The 21328-nt window shown below is 36.5% G+C and overlaps 5 protein-coding genes across 5 annotated transcripts; 3 read left to right on the forward strand and 2 right to left on the reverse strand.

The window, feature by feature from the left end:
• Positions 1-426: 426 nt before the first annotated feature.
• Positions 427-1163, reverse strand: LOC142974641 (uncharacterized). The gene is made up of 2 exons (XM_076117090.1): positions 1009-1163; positions 427-904 (listed from the first exon to the last, which is right to left on the reverse strand). The coding sequence occupies exons 1-2, from the start codon at positions 1035-1037 to the stop codon at positions 508-510; spliced, it is 426 nt and encodes a 141-aa protein (XP_075973205.1). The 5' UTR covers positions 1038-1163; the 3' UTR covers positions 427-507.
• Positions 1164-2248: 1085 nt separating this feature from the next.
• On the forward strand, positions 2249-4938 carry LOC142974640 (UPF0193 protein EVG1 homolog). The gene is made up of 5 exons (XM_076117089.1): positions 2249-2437; positions 2705-2888; positions 3199-3365; positions 3971-4198; positions 4560-4938. Exons 1-5 carry the CDS (start codon positions 2314-2316, stop codon positions 4697-4699), a joined length of 843 nt encoding a protein of 280 aa, XP_075973204.1. The 5' UTR covers positions 2249-2313; the 3' UTR covers positions 4700-4938.
• Positions 4939-5101: 163 nt separating this feature from the next.
• LOC142974638 (ATP-dependent DNA helicase Q1-like) lies at positions 5102-7260 on the reverse strand. Its single transcript, XM_076117087.1, has one exon. It carries the CDS (start codon positions 7184-7186, stop codon positions 5279-5281), a length of 1908 nt encoding a protein of 635 aa, XP_075973202.1. The 5' UTR covers positions 7187-7260; the 3' UTR covers positions 5102-5278.
• Positions 7261-9670: 2410 nt separating this feature from the next.
• Positions 9671-16725, forward strand: LOC142974639 (sorting nexin-8-like). The gene is made up of 7 exons (XM_076117088.1): positions 9671-9975; positions 10986-11194; positions 12090-12315; positions 13179-13284; positions 13578-13710; positions 14112-14343; positions 14818-16725. Exons 2-7 carry the CDS (start codon positions 10992-10994, stop codon positions 14950-14952), a joined length of 1035 nt encoding a protein of 344 aa, XP_075973203.1. The 5' UTR covers positions 9671-9975; positions 10986-10991; the 3' UTR covers positions 14953-16725.
• Positions 16726-17816: 1091 nt separating this feature from the next.
• Positions 17817-20227, forward strand: LOC142974710 (raffinose invertase-like). The gene has a single exon (XM_076117182.1). It carries the CDS (start codon positions 17817-17819, stop codon positions 19338-19340), a length of 1524 nt encoding a protein of 507 aa, XP_075973297.1. The 3' UTR covers positions 19341-20227.
• Positions 20228-21328: the final 1101 nt, after the last annotated feature.

Genomic DNA, 21328 nt, shown 5'->3' on the forward strand with positions numbered 1-21328 from the left:
GACTAGGTACCTATCTACCTGTTTTTCCCTATTTGTGTTTAATTCAATTAATTAATTCTCATTATTCTATGTACCTGAGCATTTCCACGAAATGATAACAGTGCAAATTATGTTAAAAAAGCTAAGCCACTATCATCCTGGTATTACTGGTTCGATTTACGAAAATAATATAATATTGGGATATTAATTCTAAGATCAGATTAGTTACATCTATAATAATATCTTTTGTTTATCTCTGCAAAAGTGTGCAGTTAGGATAATAGTTGTGGATGCATAATAACCCACCCACAATGATTACTAAAATGCTACAACTGTGTCGAACCTACTAATTTCTTAGTTCAAGTTAGTTACTTGATAGTTTGTGCAGCATCCAAAGATCCTGAGACAAGTTAAATGATTTGGTTAGTATAGGATAATGAAAACCGCTTTATATGTTTGACCTAAAGTATAATGACAACAATATTATTCTAAGAAAATAAATTACAAATGACTATTTCTCTTAAACATCTATGCTACTTCGGTGGCGGCTTGTCGTTCTATTTCTTCCAATTCTTTTAACCTCTGTTCTATCTCGGCAACACTTTTCCCATGTTCTTTATTGAATCTGTATGACTGTAACAGTTGTTCTTTTTCCAAACCCTTTATTCTCTCATACAAGGTCTTGTCGAACTCCTTGTCTATGTCACTCTCTTCTCTGAATACGCAGAAGTATAGTAAGAATACTGTAACACTACCAACAACTGAATAAGGTTGGTACCAAGGCATTTCAGTGTTTACTTTCCTTACTACGGGTTTTACTGTCTTTTTAGCAGCGCCACTAGTTGAAAACTTTATTGGTTCGTTCTCACTAGCCTCTAAGTTACTGCTAAACGATCTCCTGCCCTTGTAATATCGGTTTAAGGTCCTGAAAATACAACATGCAGAAAGTTAGGGTTAGTTTCGTAAGATGATGTAATTGGTAAGTACTTCGTGTGTAAAATGTTGAGATAATATTGCCTTATACTCTACCTGAAGTAATTACTCAAGTGTCTGTTCATTTTAATGTTATTTCAATGAATTTTTGGGGTAAAAATATTTTATTTTTAATTTCTTCGACTGTCAGTTACCAGTTGTCATTACTGTCAAATTTCACATTGTTTTTTTTTATGTTTTTCTACGCATTGTTTTGTGCGTAAAGCCTACCACTTAGAGATGGCTACTTTAGCTTCTCTATATTAAATAATTAATTATTGGTCATTTGCCATTATTTCCATGGAATATTGTAATGCATTTCTTGTCCTGAAAACAAAAATAGCAATAAATATAATTAGTATCTACTGATTTTACTTTTCTTCACCAATTTTAGTAATCAACTACAAATGATTATAAATATTTAATTACTTACCGAACGAACTCTTCCCCCAAATCGGGCTCAGTCAATAAAAAATTACGTAGAAATTGCTTTATTCCTTCTTTCTATAGCCGCCTTTATTTTAGTATCATCTCGTACTACAACTTGCTCGCTAGGATATTTCTGAATCTCGATCGGCTTTACATCGATGGAAGGTTTTATTAGTAAAGCCCAAATGTCGCATTTATTAGAAATACTATGTACAGTCTCGAATAATCTTGATCGTTTTTCCCATACTTCAGACACGCCGTTGTTCTGAAGCGAAATTATACGATTAAAGAAGAAGAATTTACTCTAATGCGGTATAGTTAACGTGTTCCTAATTTATACGCACCTAGGTATTTAGTTGATAATGATGTAATGAAATCGTAAATTAAAATATTGTTTACAATTATTCATACTTACTGACGACTTTTGCAACTCATCCAGCTCTTTGCGGGAAGTTTCCACTTGTTCAGCGAGCGCTCTTTGTCGAATTCTTTCAACAGTCAACTGCTGTTCCAGTTTATCAGTAGTTACAATAAGCGACTGATGTTCTTTCGTTAGTCTCTCTATGTTTGTCGAAGCATCATGAATGTTTCGGTTTAGTGATAGTATTGCAGCATTAACTGAAAAATTAATAAAATGGTTTTTAGTGGCTACAAGGTTCTGACCTAAAAGGCGAAAAATAAGACCGTTTAACAAAAGAAAAAGCTTACATTCACGTTTTTCTCTTAGTCTCGCTTCGTTGTCCTGTTCTTGTAGTTTTATTTTCTCAATAGTAGGCCTAACAGAGTTATCCATTTCAACAATTATTATGATCTAAAACAAACCTGAAAATGAGTTCAGAGAAATGGAGCGTAAAAGTGATTGATTTTCGGTAACCCGGGAAATTTTGTAAACAATATATTTTTGTCGATGTTCATATGCGTTTATTGTAAATAATGGAAAAACCTGACGCTGGCGGTTTTGTTAATATTACTTGGCCCAGCAAGAACGTTCCCCATGGAGGTATTTTCCACACACGCGTTGCAAATCCTACTGAAGACCAAAGACAGTTTTTAAAAGGTATATTTTCAAAAATATAGTTATCCAGTGTTTAGTTACGATACGAAGGAATTTACAATCTATAGAAATCACTGTTTCTTTGACCGGCTTAAAAAATACGCGCCATAATTTAAATTTAAAAAAGAAATCCTTGTGTTGCCACTCGGCAATCGGAAGTTAAAAAAGGATTCTTGTACTGCCATGTTATAGGCTGAAAAATGAGTAGGTACCTACCTACATATTTAATAACTTTTACTGAAATTGCAGTTCTTTTTGGTTTATTTTCAGTCCTTTTAGAAGAGTCTAAGCTTACTCTCTCACAAAATCAGAAAAATGCCTTGGCACTTCGTCAGCAAGAGGAGAAGAGGGCCGAGCAACCGCCTCAAGTGCGAAGGCCGATGATCCGACCGCGAACCTCTCGCCGGCGATCACTGTCCGAGATTAGGCAATCTGGTGTATTTGATTTCGACAAGTAAGTATGAACTTTGCAGTACTTATTATGAACCTACCTGTATACCTACATCATAAAAATGATTAATTGTGTTAGAAAAAAGCAATGTTAGAAAAAAGCAAAAAGTATGAACTTGTAGGTGAGTCACTAAGAATAAAACCAAAACTTTTGTTAACTATTAATTTATTCACTAAGTATATCGATAAGAAACAACTGTTAGAAATCGAATTTTATTTTTGTTGCACTAGAAATCGAACCACGACAGCTAGCGCAAGGATACAAGCGTAGCACATAATGGTCCCTAAAACATTTTGTCTATCGGTTTCTTTAGATATCGTCCATTGAAGCGTGGTGAAGACCGAGAGCTGATGAAGGAGAGGCTCGCCAACTCGATGACGTACGGTGATAGCGACGAACAGCCTAAACCGAAGGTCCTGCCGACACGTATGAAGAAAGTTGAACCGAAACTACCCACCAATAAGGAAAAATGGAACGAATGTAAGAGCTTTTAGCAGTCCAGTACAATATATTAGGTCGGGGAAAAAGTATTTTCGCATTATAGTATGTATGAACTTGTAATAAAATCTCTTTGGCTTCAAGAATCACAAATGAGTGCACGGTTCATTAGGTTTCTTTCAGCCAGCTTGTGAGGTACCCAAACATCGAGCTTTTTTGTGTAGAGAAAAGAGTTACAAGTTCATACATACTATAATGCGAAAAGACTTTTTCTCCGACCTAATATTTATTCGCAGTTTAGTAACAAAAATTATATGCATTGATGTGTTGCCTAGAGTTTTGAACCCTTGAACACTTGCTTTGGAGTTAAAGTTACACCAACAATTATAGGTACCTACCGCATCTACTACTTCGATCCTTACTATCTACTACTGAGGATGGATGGCGGACAAGTCTTTTTGTACCTACCTAGCTTCCAAATCAAGTTTTAACTACCACACCCCTTACCTCCAATACCGAAGTACCTTCCTCAAATATTTAGCACTTCCAATTTCACTGTACCAATTACTTCTCGACTCGTATATACTAACATAATTGCCTGTACTGACTAGCATATTATTTTTAAATAATAATAATGTCATTTTCAGTGGTAACTCAAATCCGCGAGCGTACAGAATGGCTTGCCGAGATGGAGTACTTAGGACATGCTGGACCACACCGGGACATCATAAAGGACCAGATAGCTGAACGCATGCGAGCACTAGATTGTCTGGGCATTGACAGCGAGTGCTCCACAGCCAGGTCGACGGCTTCAGGGTTCAGCACTGTCAGGAGTCGGGAGAGTGTTGCTAAGCCTACTAAAATCCCTGCATCTGGTAAATCTTTTTATATGTATAAAAATGTTGAACATCTAGTTTTACTATAACGTGGTTTCCAACTCGAAACATAAGATGAGATTTGGTTTCGATGGGAAAGGAAATTTTACGTGACCAGGGCTAGGGTCGTTTCGTAGTATATGATTGCCTCCGTGGTATTTCGATAATAGGTACTCGTAACTGGGTCGGCGACAGCCGACACATAGGTCTCGGAATGGCCGAATCGGGCTAAAACGATGTTTTTTATATTTTCAATCAAGAAAATCTTAGTTAGGGTCGTCGACATTCACTATCCCTTCACAAAAGTTTGACCAACAGCAAAAAGATTATCTTGTCTTAAAAGTTGTCTTTTATTTTACAGCACATTCATCAGTGCCTTCCGAGAAAAGTGGTAAGAAGCAGAGCGTGCGTGGATCTGGTCGAGCGCGGGAAAAGGAAGAAAATGTGACGTCATACACTCAGTTGTCGCCGCTGCAATATTCTGCGAGACGTCGTCAATAAAAGTCAATGGCCATGTTAGGGCACTGGGGCAATATTAGGAAAAGAAGAGGATGATGCATTTAAAATAGTTGTAGTGTTGAAAAGTCCTACAGGAAAGTCATTCGCAAAATAACGTAACATCGTCTTTTGTAACGTTAGTCGGGTAAAAGAATCCTAATTATTTTTTAACCAGGCCAGAAGTTAACCATATTGAATTTGTGTCATAAAAGAGTCAATGAAATAACATTCCCTCTGCAAAGGTTTTCTTGTGGACTGAATAATTAGCAAGACTTGAACAATTTGTAACAATTATTCTAAAGTAAAAACAAGTGAAATGTTAACAGATTTTTATTTTTCTGGCCTATTTACATAACATTTTCTCCTTTTTGGGAAATCACAAATTGTAGTAACATATAGAACATTACACAAAATGCCAGTTGTTGAATAAAAAAACCCTGCCATTAAGACAAGCATTCATTTATGCCTATAAATAAAATTTGGTACATAATGTGGTACCTACATAATACATACCAATTATGAGCAGAAACAACAGTTAAGTTTATAATTATAACATATGAATAAACAGTATAATATTTATGTTCAATCACTATCACTATCAATGATCACTGTTTTAGCTATCTTTGACTTTGATTCACCACTGGCATTAGACTTGCGTTTCTTCACTTCAACTACTTCAGTCTTATTATCTACTGGCTCATAATTATGAGACGGACGAGTTTCCAAATTAAAACTATAATATTTTCTTATAGGCATATTCAAAATGAAACTATCATCTTCCATTGCATCCATATTGGGACCAATTTTGATATAACTTATAGTAGAATAGGCAGTGAAATGGAAATCTTCAACAAGATAATTACCTATTAACAAAAAGGCTATAACGTCTTCACCAATACTCCTTGATATACTAGGCTCTTTGCCCTTATGCCTAAGGTTCACTGGGCCTTTTAAAAACCAAGCATCAAGTAGTTTCTGAGCTGTCAACTTGACATCTTGTTTCTCGGCTCCTTCAATAATACTGGCTATTGTTTTACAAAAAGCTTTAACATTCAACTCTTTAGTACTTATACTAGGGCTGGAACAGACATCACACATCTTGTTACAGTCTGAGTCACCCCAGGTCTCATCAAAATGCTCAGCTATCAACAGTCTTCTGCATAAAGAACCATTGAGACAGTATTTCACCATTCCATAGAGATGGTCCAAGCTGCCAACATTAGAGAACACCATTGTACTGACTTTGAAAACATCCTGCATTCTGTATAATGTCACACATTCTGCGTATTGGCCATCCCTGCCTGCTCTCCCACTCTCTTGGTAATAGTTCTCCATAGATTTGCTTATAGTGTGATGTATAACAAATCTAACATCTGGTTTGTCTATCCCCATGCCAAAAGCAACAGTTGCTATTATAGCTTGGTATTGTTTTTCGTGCCATTTGAGATGGACCTTTGACCTTTGAGCTGCTTCTAAGTTAGCATGGTAACAGCCAACTCTTAACCCTCTCTTATTCAATCCATTAGTGACATCCTCACAATCTTTGATACTGTTTGTGTACACAATACCACTCTCGTTCTTATATCTACCTTTTAATAATTTCTCTAATATATTGATACAGTCCTCTTGTGATGTGGGCTTTTCCAGTATTTTGTAAAACAAATTAGGTCTGTTAAATGTTGATTTGATAAGTAAGCAGCCAGGAATGTTTAAGATTTTCTGTACATCAGATAAAACATGTGCTGTGGCAGTTGCAGTTAACCCTAATATGGGAACATTTGGAAACATGTTAGATAAAATACCCAAGTACTTATAATCTGGTCTGAAGTCATGTCCCCACTGAGAACAACAATGTACTTCATCTATTGCTATTCTTTGCAGCCTGCCATCAGCGTGACATTTCTGCAAGTTTGACATAAACCTTTTACTTTTTGCAAATCTTTCAGGAGTAGCATAGATCAGTTTAATTTTTGTTTTTTCATCTTTAAGTGCGTTTAAAGCCTGCGTTGTGTCTTCCTTGGGGCTGGAGCTTGAGATTAACATGGCGGGTATGTTTCTTTTCGTCAAAGATCTCACTTGGTCTTCCATCAATGATACTAGAGGGGAGACTACTACTGTAATGCCAGGTTTAACTAGTGCCGGGAGCTGGTAGCAGAGACTTTTACCTGCTCCTGTAGGCATAACTACTATCGCATGTTGACCGGCCAACGTAGAATTTATTGCACTTAACTGTTTGGGTCTAAAGTTGTCAATCTTGAACACATTCTTCAACGTTTTGTTCACTTCGTCGGACCACTCGTAAGTAGTCCCCGCCCAGTCTACGCTGGCTAGGCTATCTGATTTAAGCTTGTTTATAGAGTTTTTAAGTGAAGTTTTCTTTTCGTGAAGGACTCGCTGCCGATTCTTCCATTTAGCTATCTCCGCATCGACTTTACTTATTTCCTTGTCAACATTTTTAAGCTCCTCTTCAAGATCTTTAACAGTTTTCATTTTTTCAATTCACTTTTTAAGTCAAATTGCAATATATTTATTGAATTCGAAGATCTCACCCAACCGGTACAATAATATTGATTGACATAAAATGGCATTGATGACATTTTAACACTGTCAGTCAACATTAATATGACAGACTAGGGTAGCCCCCTATGGCTAGAAGGGGTCGTAGCCGAATCTATTTTGGGGGTCATGCTATAAAAATTATAGGTGATTTCGATTTTAATTCTAAATTCGTTTTGATTAGCGATTAATTTAATAATAGGAAGGTATTAGAATATTTTTATGTATTATTATTTATTATTATTATTATCAGCCTGTATCGTCCCACTGCTGGGCAAAGGCCTCCCCCATAGCTCTCCACTGCAAACGATCTCCGGCGGTCTGTACCCAATCTGCGTTATAGGAGTCCAGCTCGTCTCTCCATCTTTTACGTGGTCTACCTCTCCGCCGCCTTCCAGTGGGCGGGGTCCACTTCGTCGTTATTTTGGCCCATGAGTCATCCGGCATTCGACATACGTGGCCCGCCCAGTTCCACTTCAGCTTGGCAGCCGTTTCAGCTACGTCTGCTATTTTAGTTTTGGAGCGCAGTGTCGTGTTTCTGACCCTGTCTACAAGCCGTACACCCAGTATGCTGCGCTCCATGGCTCGCTGGCAGACCTTGAGCCTGGACCTCTGGATGGATGTTAAAGACCAAGTCTGTGCGCCGTAGGTGAGTATAGGAAGTATGCACATATCCATGAGCTTACGCTTCATGCTGATTGGAAGTTTGCCTTTCATAAGATGTTTCATAGCCTTGCATTCTTTTTCTTGTCGAGCCTGGAAGGAGACTATTGGCCCTAAGTATGTAAACTCATGGACATATGCAACCTGTTCTCCGTTCACTTCAACTCTACGTCTTACGCTATTTGTCATGAGCTTGGTCTTCGACATATTCATCTTTAGTCCATTATGTACTTTATGTATTAGTTTAAAAAAATTGCTTTGGTAACACTCGTAACCATTATATTGATTATATTCATCGTTCGATTCTGCGTGTGTATGCTATATTATCGTCCCTTCTAATCCAGGTACTGTTCCGTACATTTCGTTCCTCTGAGGTCGTATCCTAACATGACTCAGATCTTGGCCCAAACGCTTGCGACATAGCAACGATTATCTAATGGAACGTGCCTGTACCAATAAACAATCACGACCTATAAGAGTTGCTATAATATTGGCTGCTTGCCGTACTAACGACGATGATATCGTTTGTGTCGAAGGATAACTTGGTACAAGTCAATGTATTTGAATTTTTTATCTCTCCTTAACCGTACTTTAGACTTCCTTTGGGTAATCTGAGTGAAATTGCCCATGTCAATAGCGTATGATCGTACTTATGTAATATACAATTGGTAAGTATTTGGTTAGCTGGGGGCTAGTGATATGAGCTGTAGGAACTCGCTTTTGTTCCTTATTCGTCTGTTTACGGTTATTATTCTCAAATAATGTGGCCTATAGTTCTGATTATAATAACGTGAGTGGTTTTTGCAACGATATACTTAATCAAATTTACATAATTTTCGTCAATGGAACAATCTAACTTTATTATTATAGCTTGTTCTCAGTTTACAATAGTGAGATTGCAGTTCTTATTCTTGCAAGGGGTGGTTCCAAAGGAGTGCGTTTGAAGAATTTACGGGAAGTAGGTGGAATCGGTTTATTAAGTCGCGCAATAGAGGCCGCTAAGACTGCTGGCTTTGAGGATATCACAGTCTCAACGGACCATCCACTAATAGCGTTGCAAGCTCTCAAAGGTTCGTAGCTCCATGTGTTACGAAGATGTTGAAGCTTCTATCACAATTTTAGTTTTTTGTTTGCTTAATATCGCTCTGAGGTTTAAATAAATTAATATAAATATTTAAAATTGTAAGCTTCCTTTTTTTTGTTTAGATAACGTTAGAGTATTTCAGCGAAGTGCCATAACTGCTACAGACTGGGCACCATCAATATGGGGAGCATCAGAGTTCTTGGCATCTAGGCCGAATATAACTATACTTATTTTATTGCAAGCTACTTCCCCATTTACACGACCATTTTATTTGAAAGATGCATTACATCGAATTAATGGACCAAAACCCTACGATTGTGTATTTTCGGCAACACGGTAAATATTAAAGTTTTGGGCATTGATAATATGTATTCACTGAAACCATATGAGTAGTAATATATGTTTCAGAAGTTATAAACTTCGTTGGAAGTTGTATAAGAACAAACTTCACCCGGCGAACTTTGCAGTTGACGCCCGGGTGCGTAGACAAGACTGGTCTGGTGAATTTTTAGAAACAGGGGCATTTTATTTAACGCGAAGGTGGCTTTTAGACACAGGAAAGTTTCAAAACACCAAGTAAGCAAATTTTATGCTTTTAATAAAGTTAAAGCGTTTTACTCTTTTTATTCCGTGGATACAACTAAACGTAGCTTAGAAAAACATTGACGGATCTGACAGCAAAAACTTTTGAAGTTTTGACAGCTGAAACTTATTACGTGTTTCGAGTCAAATACAAAATAAACTTTTATTTGAAATTTTATCTCTATTACGATCAAATGTAATTGTAAAATAACGATATACAGCTATTTTACTTATGATTTGATATTGCAGCTGTACTGTGGTTGAAACGAGCGCTTTGGAGAGTTTAGAAGTGGATTCTTTGGAAGATCTCGCGCTGGCAAATACTTTACTTAGCGCTAACTTAGTTTAAACAACTAACTTTGTTCGTATTCTACAACAAGAAGTAAACAAAAAGGTAAATATTCTTTAATTGAAATTAGTCTGGAACATAATATTTCTCACAGGAAGTATTAAGTCAGTGTTCTGGGAAATATTAGTACCTAACTTTATTTAATTTTTATTTTCATGTGCGTATCTCCTTAAATATAATCTGTTCCATAAACACATGCGTCGAGGAATCAATAAATAAAATAAGAAGATTTTTTTAAGGTCTTTGCATATGTTTTTAAATAATATTTTAGTACCTATTAAATAACTATTACACAGTTGGCTTATGTCTATCTGTGCATAAAACTTAATTTGGTGTGTATTAATTTACCTAGTATACTTATAAGTACCAATTTTTTATATCCTAACTACATGTTAAAAAAATATTGTAATTTGTAAAATAAAACCAGTTATTTTCTTCGCAATATTTAAAAAAAATACAGTTACAATAATTATATTACCCAGTAGCCCAGTAGTTCAGTAGCACGCGATAAATAAAAGAATAATATAAAGCAACGAGTGGGTGTTTCCAATACGAGTTCTGTACCTAATATTAATAGTTATCGTTAAATATATTGATAACGAAGTAATACATCCTGTCTGACCATTTTACTGCCAAATTTTGTTAGCACTCATTAGTCCAATATTATATTTCCCTATTAAAATGACCTTGAATGTTATCTTAAAGTTTTAAATATTCTTCATGACTTGTAATATAATATGTAGGATATATTCCGATTGGTTGATTTACCTACCTACATAATTTTTGTTTGTTACTAATTCGCATAAAAAATATAATCATGCCTTTTTCCCGTTGAGGTAGGCAGAGATGACAAAAAAAAATCCACATTGTGATTCCTTAAAACTTCCCTTGCTTTATTCACATCCATGTATCGGTACATATGTACTACCTAATCAATAAGAGTCCAAATTTGAGCACTCATAGACCTTACAATCATTTTAACCCAATATTATAATGTTATGCCCTTTAAAACTCCAAGTATCTACATACATTTAGATTTTTTCTGTTAATTTCAGTAAACAATGTCAAGTACAGAAACCGTAACATTTGAAGACTTAGAAGCGACAGATGTGATAAGTGTTGAACTGGTTCCAGAACGCAAAGGTTTAATATTAAAGCACTGTGAATACTATGTCAGTTCTCGAAGACATGGCACTACTGTTACAAGGAGATACAATGATTTTGTGCAGCTGTATGATGTTTTATATGCTAAGTATCCTTACCGGTAAGTTAGTTTTTTTACTTAAGTACTTACCCATTTTATATTGGGTTAATATTAAGAAAATATAGCGAAACAGCATCTTCCAGTATTGTTCTTATATTTGCAAAACCTGGTTGAAAATATGTTCTGTAAATTTCAAGTGTGGCATAAACAGACAGTCAGGGCGACGGGAATTCGTTATGTAGTAATTGTTAGGCTGTCCCACTTTTGGGTATTGTATCTGTACCTTTATTGATATTGGAGACTTATAACCGGTTTTAATACCTCAGCTTAAGCCTTGGTTAGCTTATCAGCTGTATTTACAGATTTGTCAAACATTTGCTGTCAATTTATTTAGGGAATGGGTTATCTGACACCTCTCCTTGAGACTTGTAGTCTCATTATGTAATAATATTAGGTTTATGGACTAATGTATTCATTTACTTTACCTTGGTTCTCTTACCATAGAGGAAGTTTTCATTGTAGTTAATTTAATTCCCAGTTGAATCAACAGTGAATCACAAGTTAAGATAACTTTTCTGATTGTAAAGTCCCCTGAGACACAGCTGTTTTTATTTTGAAGGTGTACAAAATATGTCTGACTGTTACAATACAAATACATATAGGTCGGTAAACGCTTTGTGGATTAAGCAACCCTTGGCGCGGTCATTCCATAGATGGTATTTGAACTCCGTGCTTCCGAGGGCACGTTATAATTTCTTTCGACTAAACGTCAAACCTTTGATAGTATCACAATAAAAAATACTCAAAAATTTTCAGTGCAATATGTCGTTTGCCGCCAAAACGCGTGGTAGTCGGTGGAGGCAGTGCTAGGTTTATACTAAGACGATGCGCGGCTCATCGCCTAAATGTCAAACCTTTACTAGTATCGTTCTACAAAATATTCTTAAATTTTCAGTGCAATATGTCGTTTGCCGCCAAAACGCGTGGTAGTAGGTGGAGGCAGTGCTAGGTTCCTGCTAAGACGACGCGCGGCTCTCCAGCGATGGCTGACGTTAGTAGCTAGACACCCAGTACTGGCCCATGATGCAGATCTGAGGATATTTCTATGTGAGACTACCGTGAGACTTGAGAAGCCCAAACATGATGAGTTTGTGCTGGCTGGGACACAGGAAGAGAATCCGGTAAGTCGTTTTAAAGGATGAAATTTTTAAATAATAATGAAGATTATTTAAATTTTGTTATAGGATACAGGCGATAATAATAAAATAATGTAACTCCTTTATAAACATATTTGATAAATGATCACAAAGACCTAGAATCGGGAATTTCCGTGAGTGTTAGTCAACAGTGATCTCATAAGGCTTTTTATATGTGTAGGTAAGGTACCTATATTATTAATGGAAATTACTGCAAATCTTACTATACTACTTATTCTAAATAATTACCATTTACTTAGAGAAGCCTTTGTAGATTTTAATTGAAACTGTCTTCAACGATTTATTTATTAAAGGAAATTCTTGTGCATTCGGTATTTTTTGTGTCTTGAAAATATCTTTAATTTATCAAAACACATAATAATATTAATTAAATATATTTTGACTTTCAAATAATTTTACAAGCATACAAAGGACAGATACTATTCGCTGTAAGTATTACCTATAGAAATACCTACTTACTATGACTAATAAAAACATTATAATTCAGACTTTACTCTCATCTAATTTTACATTTACTTTTATCCTCATTAGCCACCTTTACACACACACTCTATCGCGCATGAAACAACAATCGCGCGTGAAAGAGCGCGCGTGTAAGGGGAAAGGAAAGAGCACGCGCCGCGCTCATCTGTCAAGCCCGCGAAGAAAATCGCGAGCGAAGAGCGCGCTGCTTTCCCGCGCGTAATACTGTACGCTCCTAAGAACGTGCGATACAGTGTGTGTGTAAAGCTGGCTATTGGGGCTACTAGCCGGCTCCCTCATCCCTTGAATAAGATAAGAGACTATGTGCTATCTCTTTTTAACTAATAGCGATGTCTTGATGACAGAACGATATGACGATAGAGGAGATGCAAGCAGCCTTCATCAGTGAACAGGAGCAGTTACGACTGGCACATCTTGGACTCGATAGATTATCACAAATTATTGAAAAAGGTATGTTAGGTATAAGTTGGCAGCAAATTACTGGACACTTCACCGCAATAAATATAGCGCCGCGTGTGGTAGGTTCGAATCCGACACAAAAAAAAAAGTTTTACCTACATATTTTCCTCTGTATTCAGAAAGAGGAATTAAACTTTGTTTAACAGTTGGTTTGCATAGTACAAGCTCTGCTTAGTTTAAAATCAGATGGCAGAGTTTGGGTTGTATAAAATAAAAACAAAAGATATTTTTTTAGACATGAATTATGTTTAATTAATAACAATAATAATTGGTTGGTATTGCAGTGGAAGGTCGTTGTGAAGCTGAGAGGTCTGATCTGCGTGAGTTAGGAGCGGGTTTGAGTGCGCTCTCAACTCCTGCTTCAGTTGATACTCCTAAGTGGACTACAGTCAAACGTGCACTTGCTAATGCTGCTGAGTAAGTGATTTTGAGTTCAACAGCTTTTTAACTCTTTTTAGTCATACCTAATGAGGTTTTGGGCCTTCCTTTCGAAATTACTTGCAGATTTATGTTTATTCTATTAAGTATCTACTCTGGTAATTTATATGACATGCAAATTCCGTTTTAAAATCATGTATTTAACAAGAATAAGTAAATTCATGACTATGTTATTTCACTGAATCTCATTTACTGGTGATATTTCGTCTTTATGTTGATATTAGTATTAACCACATTATCATAATGTAACGGGTTCTAAACTTGATTGAAAATTTAAGGTAACAATACCATATTTGTTTACCCGACCGAATTACATCGACCGTCCTCACGTATCGACTGAGTCACCTCATATGTTTATTTAAAATATAACAATACCCCAGGCTAGCAGACCGCATGGGTTCAGAAGACGACATCGAGCTAACAGATGACGAGGACACACTAGTAACACTAGCTACAGAAGCAACAGGCGCGTACCGCTCGCTGTGCGCGCGCCTGTCGCGCGGCCTGCACGCCGAGCGCGCCGCCGCCGCCGCCGCGCCGCGCCACGCGCTCGCGCCGCAAGCACGCGCCCTGAGGGACCGCCACCGATATGCGCTGAGGGCTGCTTTACAGGTTTATACATATTTTTCTCTAGAACCGGGTCTTTTACTATTTCCTATGTTTCGTGATTTGAAATTGTGTGCAGCTTTATTGTTATAAACAAACAAAAATGATACTTTTATCAGAAAAAATAAATTTAAGCTGTTAGATTTATTAACCTTACATGTCTGCAAGTTCGTTAACACAGTTTTTGAGATAATGCATACTCCTTAACCCGCACCTGACGAGCATGGTGGACTCAAGGCCTAACCCCTTCCTCATTACAGGAGAAGACCCTTGCTCAGTAGTGCGACAGTAATGAGTGAAATTTATTTATATACTTAAGCTATTACTGTCCTGCTGCTAGATTGAGGCACCTTGTGGAATAAATGACACACATAACACTTTACTAAAAAAATATTTCTAGTTCTTCTCCCAATTTCATCCTCCATCTTTATAACCGTATTTTTTTTTAAGTATGATAATATTTATTTCCTTGTCACACAGGAAGGTGCACTAGCGCGCGCCTACGCTCTCCGTTCACTAGAAGCGTTGCCCGCACTGCTCAAGTCACGCGCACTCGCCCACAAACGTCATGCAGAACTTTGGCATGATCTACATCATGCACTTGCAGGAACTTAGCGTACCCATCTAAAACTTTATACACCATGGCTTAGCCTTTCTTCCAAACTATGTTGGAGTCGGCTTCCAGTCTCACCGGATGCAGCTGAATACCATTGTTTTACATGGAGCGACTGCCTATCTGTAACTGGGTTATACCCTTCGGTAAGATTGGTTGTCAGACTTTCAAGCTTTATACACCAAGAATTTACAAATGTTTATTTAATTGTATTACATAAAATATTGAGGCCATTTGGTAAAGTGCCCGGTATATGGCAATAGGCTCGCCCCTGTTATATGCAACTACAATGATTATTGATAGTACCGAAATTTTTATTTTATACACCCCTGCTGACACCTTTGGGTTGCAGACGTGATGTTATATAGAACAAAAGAGAAAATATTTAATCACAGTAAATTACCTTACATAATTTTATAAAAATAAATTAGGATTTTTTGTGCACTGTGCCTACGTCGATTGAATAGCTTCTAAGTGATTGTATCTATTATATTATTTACATAGATGAGTTACCTATCTTCAAAACATCTCAAGAAATCATATCGAAGTTACAACAAGTTGAATATTAATCGCAGCGATTTTTTAATGAATGGTATTTTTAAGTTCTTTCGCGGCAGTCAAATAAGCAATGATTGAATCATAGTTTTTTAACGTCTGTATTGCAATACTTTAAGAATAGGAAATAAACGTTAAAATTTACCATTTTTGATATTATTATATTGCAAGTTCTCATATAATATAATCTTTTTGTGAATAAATCTCGTAATTTTATACAATAGCTTTAAAAAATATATTATAATCAGTTAACGATACATTCCATTATCCCTTCAAAAAGGACGCTCAAAATTATACAATAAAATTAGTAAAAATAATATATAATGACACTTTATTTTGTTATTAGTTTAGTCACAACCGGCGGTCCTGTATAACGAGATATATTGTATGTGAATGAAGCAAGGGAAGTTTGTAAGGATCGTACCAAGTGGCGTTCTGTAGTATCTGCCTACCCCTATGGGAAAAGGCGTGATTTTATGTATGTATATATAAGTACATTCGAAAATATGAAGAGCTATTTTTTATTTAAAATATTATAGATACTATTGTATATTTCTGTATTCTGTGATACAATAAATTGTTGAATCTTGTTTTAGATCTTGTAAAGTCTCGAATCGAATATATATTTTTTGTATTACCAAATTGCCCTTAATTAGAAAAGTGTTATAATAAGTTTATTTGTGCAATTTTAATAACGTTAATTATAAGTTTAGCTAACGCCGACTTTTCAAACCCGTGGCAAACACACCAATGACTTTTCGAAGTTATGTGTGTGTATTAGAAATAATTATCACTTGCTCTAACAGTGGAGAAAAACATCATAATGAAACTTTGCATGCCTTAAAATATGTTTGATACATTTTTAAGGGCATACTATTTCCCCAACTCTGCACTTATCCGGCGTGGTGGACTCCGGCCTAACCCCTTCCTCGTTCGGGAGGAAACCCTTTCCCAGCAGTGGGACAGTAACGGGTTGTAAAAAATATTTTTGCGCTAAGATCTGTTCAGTGTCACGCCAAAGGGGCCATAAAAATATTGTTATAAGAATGTTTATACCAATTACTAAGTATGTTTTTCGTGTGGTACCAAGATTAAATAACATTATATTACTCTGTAATTACTATGTTGATATTATTTTATCGGTTTAAGGGTAATCTATTCCTTGTATATTAACGACTGTGTATACTTTGTTATAAATAAATGTTCAATATTTTAACCAATTATTTATGTTATTTACAAATCCTAGCTGCTTATTTCGTTAACGTATTTGTCGCTATTCGTCATGTTGTCTCGTTTACTAATACGGCGCATGATAGGGACAGAAGTTACGATTTTACATTTAAGTACATGATGTACAAACATTCACCCTTCTATAAAATGTCCGCGCCAAAGGTTGCTTCATCTACTGATGGTTTAGAAACCGGTGAGTGTCTCACGAATAAACGTTCAGCAAAGGATGCTGGCTCCTGAGAATGCTTAAAAAAATTATTCGACTTCATGAATCGAATAAAATATTTAACATTCTTGTTATGGAAAATATGTTGATGCATAGGAACAATTGGTTATACTATTAAACCTACATCCTTTTTTAATATAAATAATAATATAACTAGGTTTATTCTTTGCAGTCAATGAATGATCTCAAAACACATAATCTTCTATTGAAGCAGAGACAAACAAACAAGGGACAGATCCATTGTTTTTTATCCTACGAGCAAAGATTACATGTAAACATTATTTCTAATGATGCAATAAATTGGATGCACATTTATGGCCACAACTTTTCTTCGGTAAGGGTTATTTATATAAATTAATTTTTTTAGGTTTTCTGAAATAAAAGTAGATATCATCTGTATTTATCCAGGCTGTAATATATTGGTGTGCATTTCATCGAAATCAATACAGTGGCTTTGGCCTGAACAATTGTTTACTATTGAGAGATCTTAAAATTCGCTCCAAAATAATTAATCACAGATTATACGTTAATGGCTGAATACGTGATAATTTGGACACAACTGTTCACTCGACTTCACTGAGATGAAAACTTGTTCCACTAAATTGCACCAGATTATGAGATAATTGTTTTGCTTATTGTTTGTTTATAAACTCAAAATTTTCATAGACATCATAAATTATGTAACGCGACAGTTTACAATTAGCCCCATACTAGATGCAGGTAGGTATTGTGTAATACTTTCATAATGGCATTCTAAGTTTACTAACACGGTCTATTGTTACTTTTACGTTTGAGTCATCGCCAATAGATACTTTTTACAATTCAATATTAGTGCTTCAGCTGTCGCCTTCAGAGATGCAAGTGTTCGTGATATTAGTGTGGCTTTCCGTAGCCTCCGCGGAATTTGCGCATGACATGGCGCATGTCGAGGACTTTATACAACAGAAGAAATATTTGCTGAAGAAGAAGTATCGGCCGATGTACCACATATCGGCTCCTGTCGGATGGCTCAACGATCCCAATGGATTCATTTACTTCAAGAGGCAGTATCACATATTCTACCAGTATCACCCGTACAACGGTGCCTGGGGCCCCATCCACTGGGGCCACGTAGTGAGCGACAACCTCGTCGACTGGTCCTTCAACCCGCCCGCGCTCGTGCCCAAGGATCACTACGACAGGTACGGATGTCTGTCCGGCTCCGCTGTCGTCCACAACAGTTATTTGACTCTGTTTTACACAGGAAACGTGTTAGCAAACAACAAGACTTCCCAAACACAAAATGTTGCTATAAGCGCGGACGGTACTATATTTCAAAAGTACTTGTATAATCCAGTGGTGCGAGATGCTCCGTACGGCAACACAGACTTTAGAAATCCAAAAGTGTGGAGATTCAGAAACACATGGTACATGTTGGTCGGTACGTCCAAGGCTCAACAAGCGTGCCTATTGCTTTACACCTCATCAGACTTGTTCACGTGGAAACTGAACGGTACCATAGCTAAGTCATACGGCGACATGGGCTACATGTGGGAGAACCCGGATATCTTCGAAATGGACGGTTTTCACGTACTAATTTTGTCAGTGCAAGGTATTATAAGTGATTCGTATCGATTCCGCAATTTGTATCAGACTGGTTACGTCATTGGCAAATTGAATTACAAGAAAGCGCAATTCGAGGATCTGGAAGTTTCGTCGGCGACGTTCAACGAGCTGGATTTCGGCCACGATTTTTATGCAGTGAAGACGATGCAGAGTGTAGACGGAAGACGGCTTATGGTGGCGTGGTTGGGCATGTGGGACAGTGAGTACGAGGAGTCACACGCAGGATGGGCGAGCATGTTGACTCTAGTGAGAGAACTAACTCTGACACGACAGGGCAAGGTGTTGATGAATCCTGTCAGCGAGATACTTGAACTACGGACTGAGGTCTTGGAAGACGCGTGGTACAGCCCGGGGGAGGCGTTCAACGCTGGCACCAGAGCATTTGAGATGATCGTCAACTCTAGCACGATATCTTACGATGCGGCATTGACGTTAGAATGGAATGGAGACCGGCAGTATACGATCTCTTACATGGCGGACACTGGCGTCGTTTCTGTAGACCGGGGAGGAGTGGACGGACTACGTAAGGCTGATTGGAGACCAGTCAATCACATCCATTGGCGAGTGTTCGTGGACTACAGTTCTATAGAAGTGTTCTGCGGTGCTGGCGAAGTGGTGTTCTCTAGTCGGATCTATCCTAAAAAGTCGATCCGTATCAGAATCGGCGGAGACATGCAACTGCACATAACGCAGTATAAACTAAGACGAAGTATCGGATACGATAACAAAATGCAGAAGCATTTGAAAACGCACGTTGTAAATAGATTTAAATAGTCTAGTTAATCGTGTAAGTTTTCAAATTGAGTAAATAAAAATTCTAATAAGGCTGGTTTTTAACCAAAGATGTGAGTTTCACCGGCTCACGGTGGTGCGTAAGGAAAAGATACATTTACTTGTCCCGAACTGCTTGCTCTCTAGGTTTGTGTAATTTTTCCTCGCACATCGCAGTCGCACCGCGTTACTTGAGAATCGGATGTTTGCACGAATTTCGATTTGTTGCAGTTAACCGGATATTCTTCTACATTTCCAATACTACGTCATATCTGCGTAGGTATGACCTCGACAACATACAGTCAAAACTAGAAGTTGCTTAATCATTTTTTAAATTCGCTCCACAACATTGGCGCACACATTACATCAAAAGCGTAAAGATCAATATTTATATGTTTGTTGAGTTGCTAATTATTATTTCTTTATAACGACTGTATACCTACATTTTAGAGTCAGAATTCATCATTTGGGGAATAAAAAGCAATATTAATAATAGAAATACCTACCATACCTAATACTTATAAGATTCGAGGATCATAAAGCGTGAGTTATCATTATCATTATGTGTTAAAAACGAAGTAAGTAACTAGTTAGTATAATCACTAAACATAATAATTAAAAAAATAGTGAAATTAAAACATGTGTATCGCGATTTATGTGTGTTTTGATCAGCGCCTCTATCGGAACAATATAGAAACTTAAACATTTAATTTTGACTTTTCTGGCTGCAAATGATACCGTTAGTGTAATTTTTTAAACTATTAAGAATTCAGGCTATAAAAGTGTTGTGTTGTGTCTCTTTTAAATAGATTATTATGCTTGACATACAGATCTTTTTTTAACTGTAGTTATATGCAAAAATATTTGAATGTAAACCGATAATAGCCGCATGTGATGCATAAACGTCCGACTTTTGTATACTTAGATATAAGTAAATGTAAATACCAAATAAAAATAAACTATTTTGAGTTGTAAGACGTTTCTTTTTTAATACCTTAGTTCCTTATCAATCGATCAAGTTGGCCTTTAAAGGAAAATTTACAGGAGGAGAAAGCCAATTAGGTAAAATTATCGTTATGAGTAGGTACCTACCTATATTAATACTTATTTCTGTTAAAGTCACACCATTCAATCGCTCAAATTAGTTTTGCCACGAAGCACAGATCTAAAATATTAAATCGAACAAAATATAACATTTTGTATTATAAGGGATAACCTACGGCTGTACTTTGATAAAATTTCTAACAAGTATCAACAAAGTTCCAAACAAAAAACATATTGGATTTATAAATATCTTATACAAAATGAGAAACAATGAGGTCGCAAAACAATATCCTCAAAACGAGAAATATTAACGAAATTTCCCCGGGGAGTACACGAGTTCGCGCTGAAAGAAAAAGGTTGTTACCGCCCACTGCTTGCTCTCTGTGATGGAAGTAATAACCTCCCACACGCGAATAGCGAGATCTGAATAACACGAGTCGCTCATTAATCGATATATCGTTATATCTATAGTGTTAACTGTTATGTCGTGGGTATAACGAACTAATAACGATGTCAAACAGTGATCAAACAGTTTACGAAGTTCTTTATATAAAAAAGCTATTTATTTATCGATATGTAATAAAACGTAAATGTAATTTTGCTCTTATGTTTTTTTTTCTTTTTTTTCTTTTGCCGTTTTATACAAAATATGTTTTGTTATTGTTAAAATAAATAAAATATTTATGCCCGCCCTAATGGACACATTTTTGCTAAGCCGCATAGTCTATAAGAGTACAATCTATCAATCTGCAATTCTATTAGTCACATTCTAGTTAGAAATAACATTCAAGCCATATTATCTATTCACCATGGAAAAAATCCGTAAAGCGATCAAATTATTTATTCGTATTAATAGATACAAGTAGTCGGTGATAGAGATATAAGTAGTCGGTGTCAATTATCTGTGTTATCGATACTTGTTATTTTGTTTTTGCGCGTGCATCACT

Source organism: Anticarsia gemmatalis, chromosome 8, assembly GCF_050436995.1.
Source record: "Anticarsia gemmatalis isolate Benzon Research Colony breed Stoneville strain chromosome 8, ilAntGemm2 primary, whole genome shotgun sequence".
Taxonomy (NCBI): Eukaryota; Metazoa; Arthropoda; class Insecta; order Lepidoptera; family Erebidae; genus Anticarsia; species Anticarsia gemmatalis.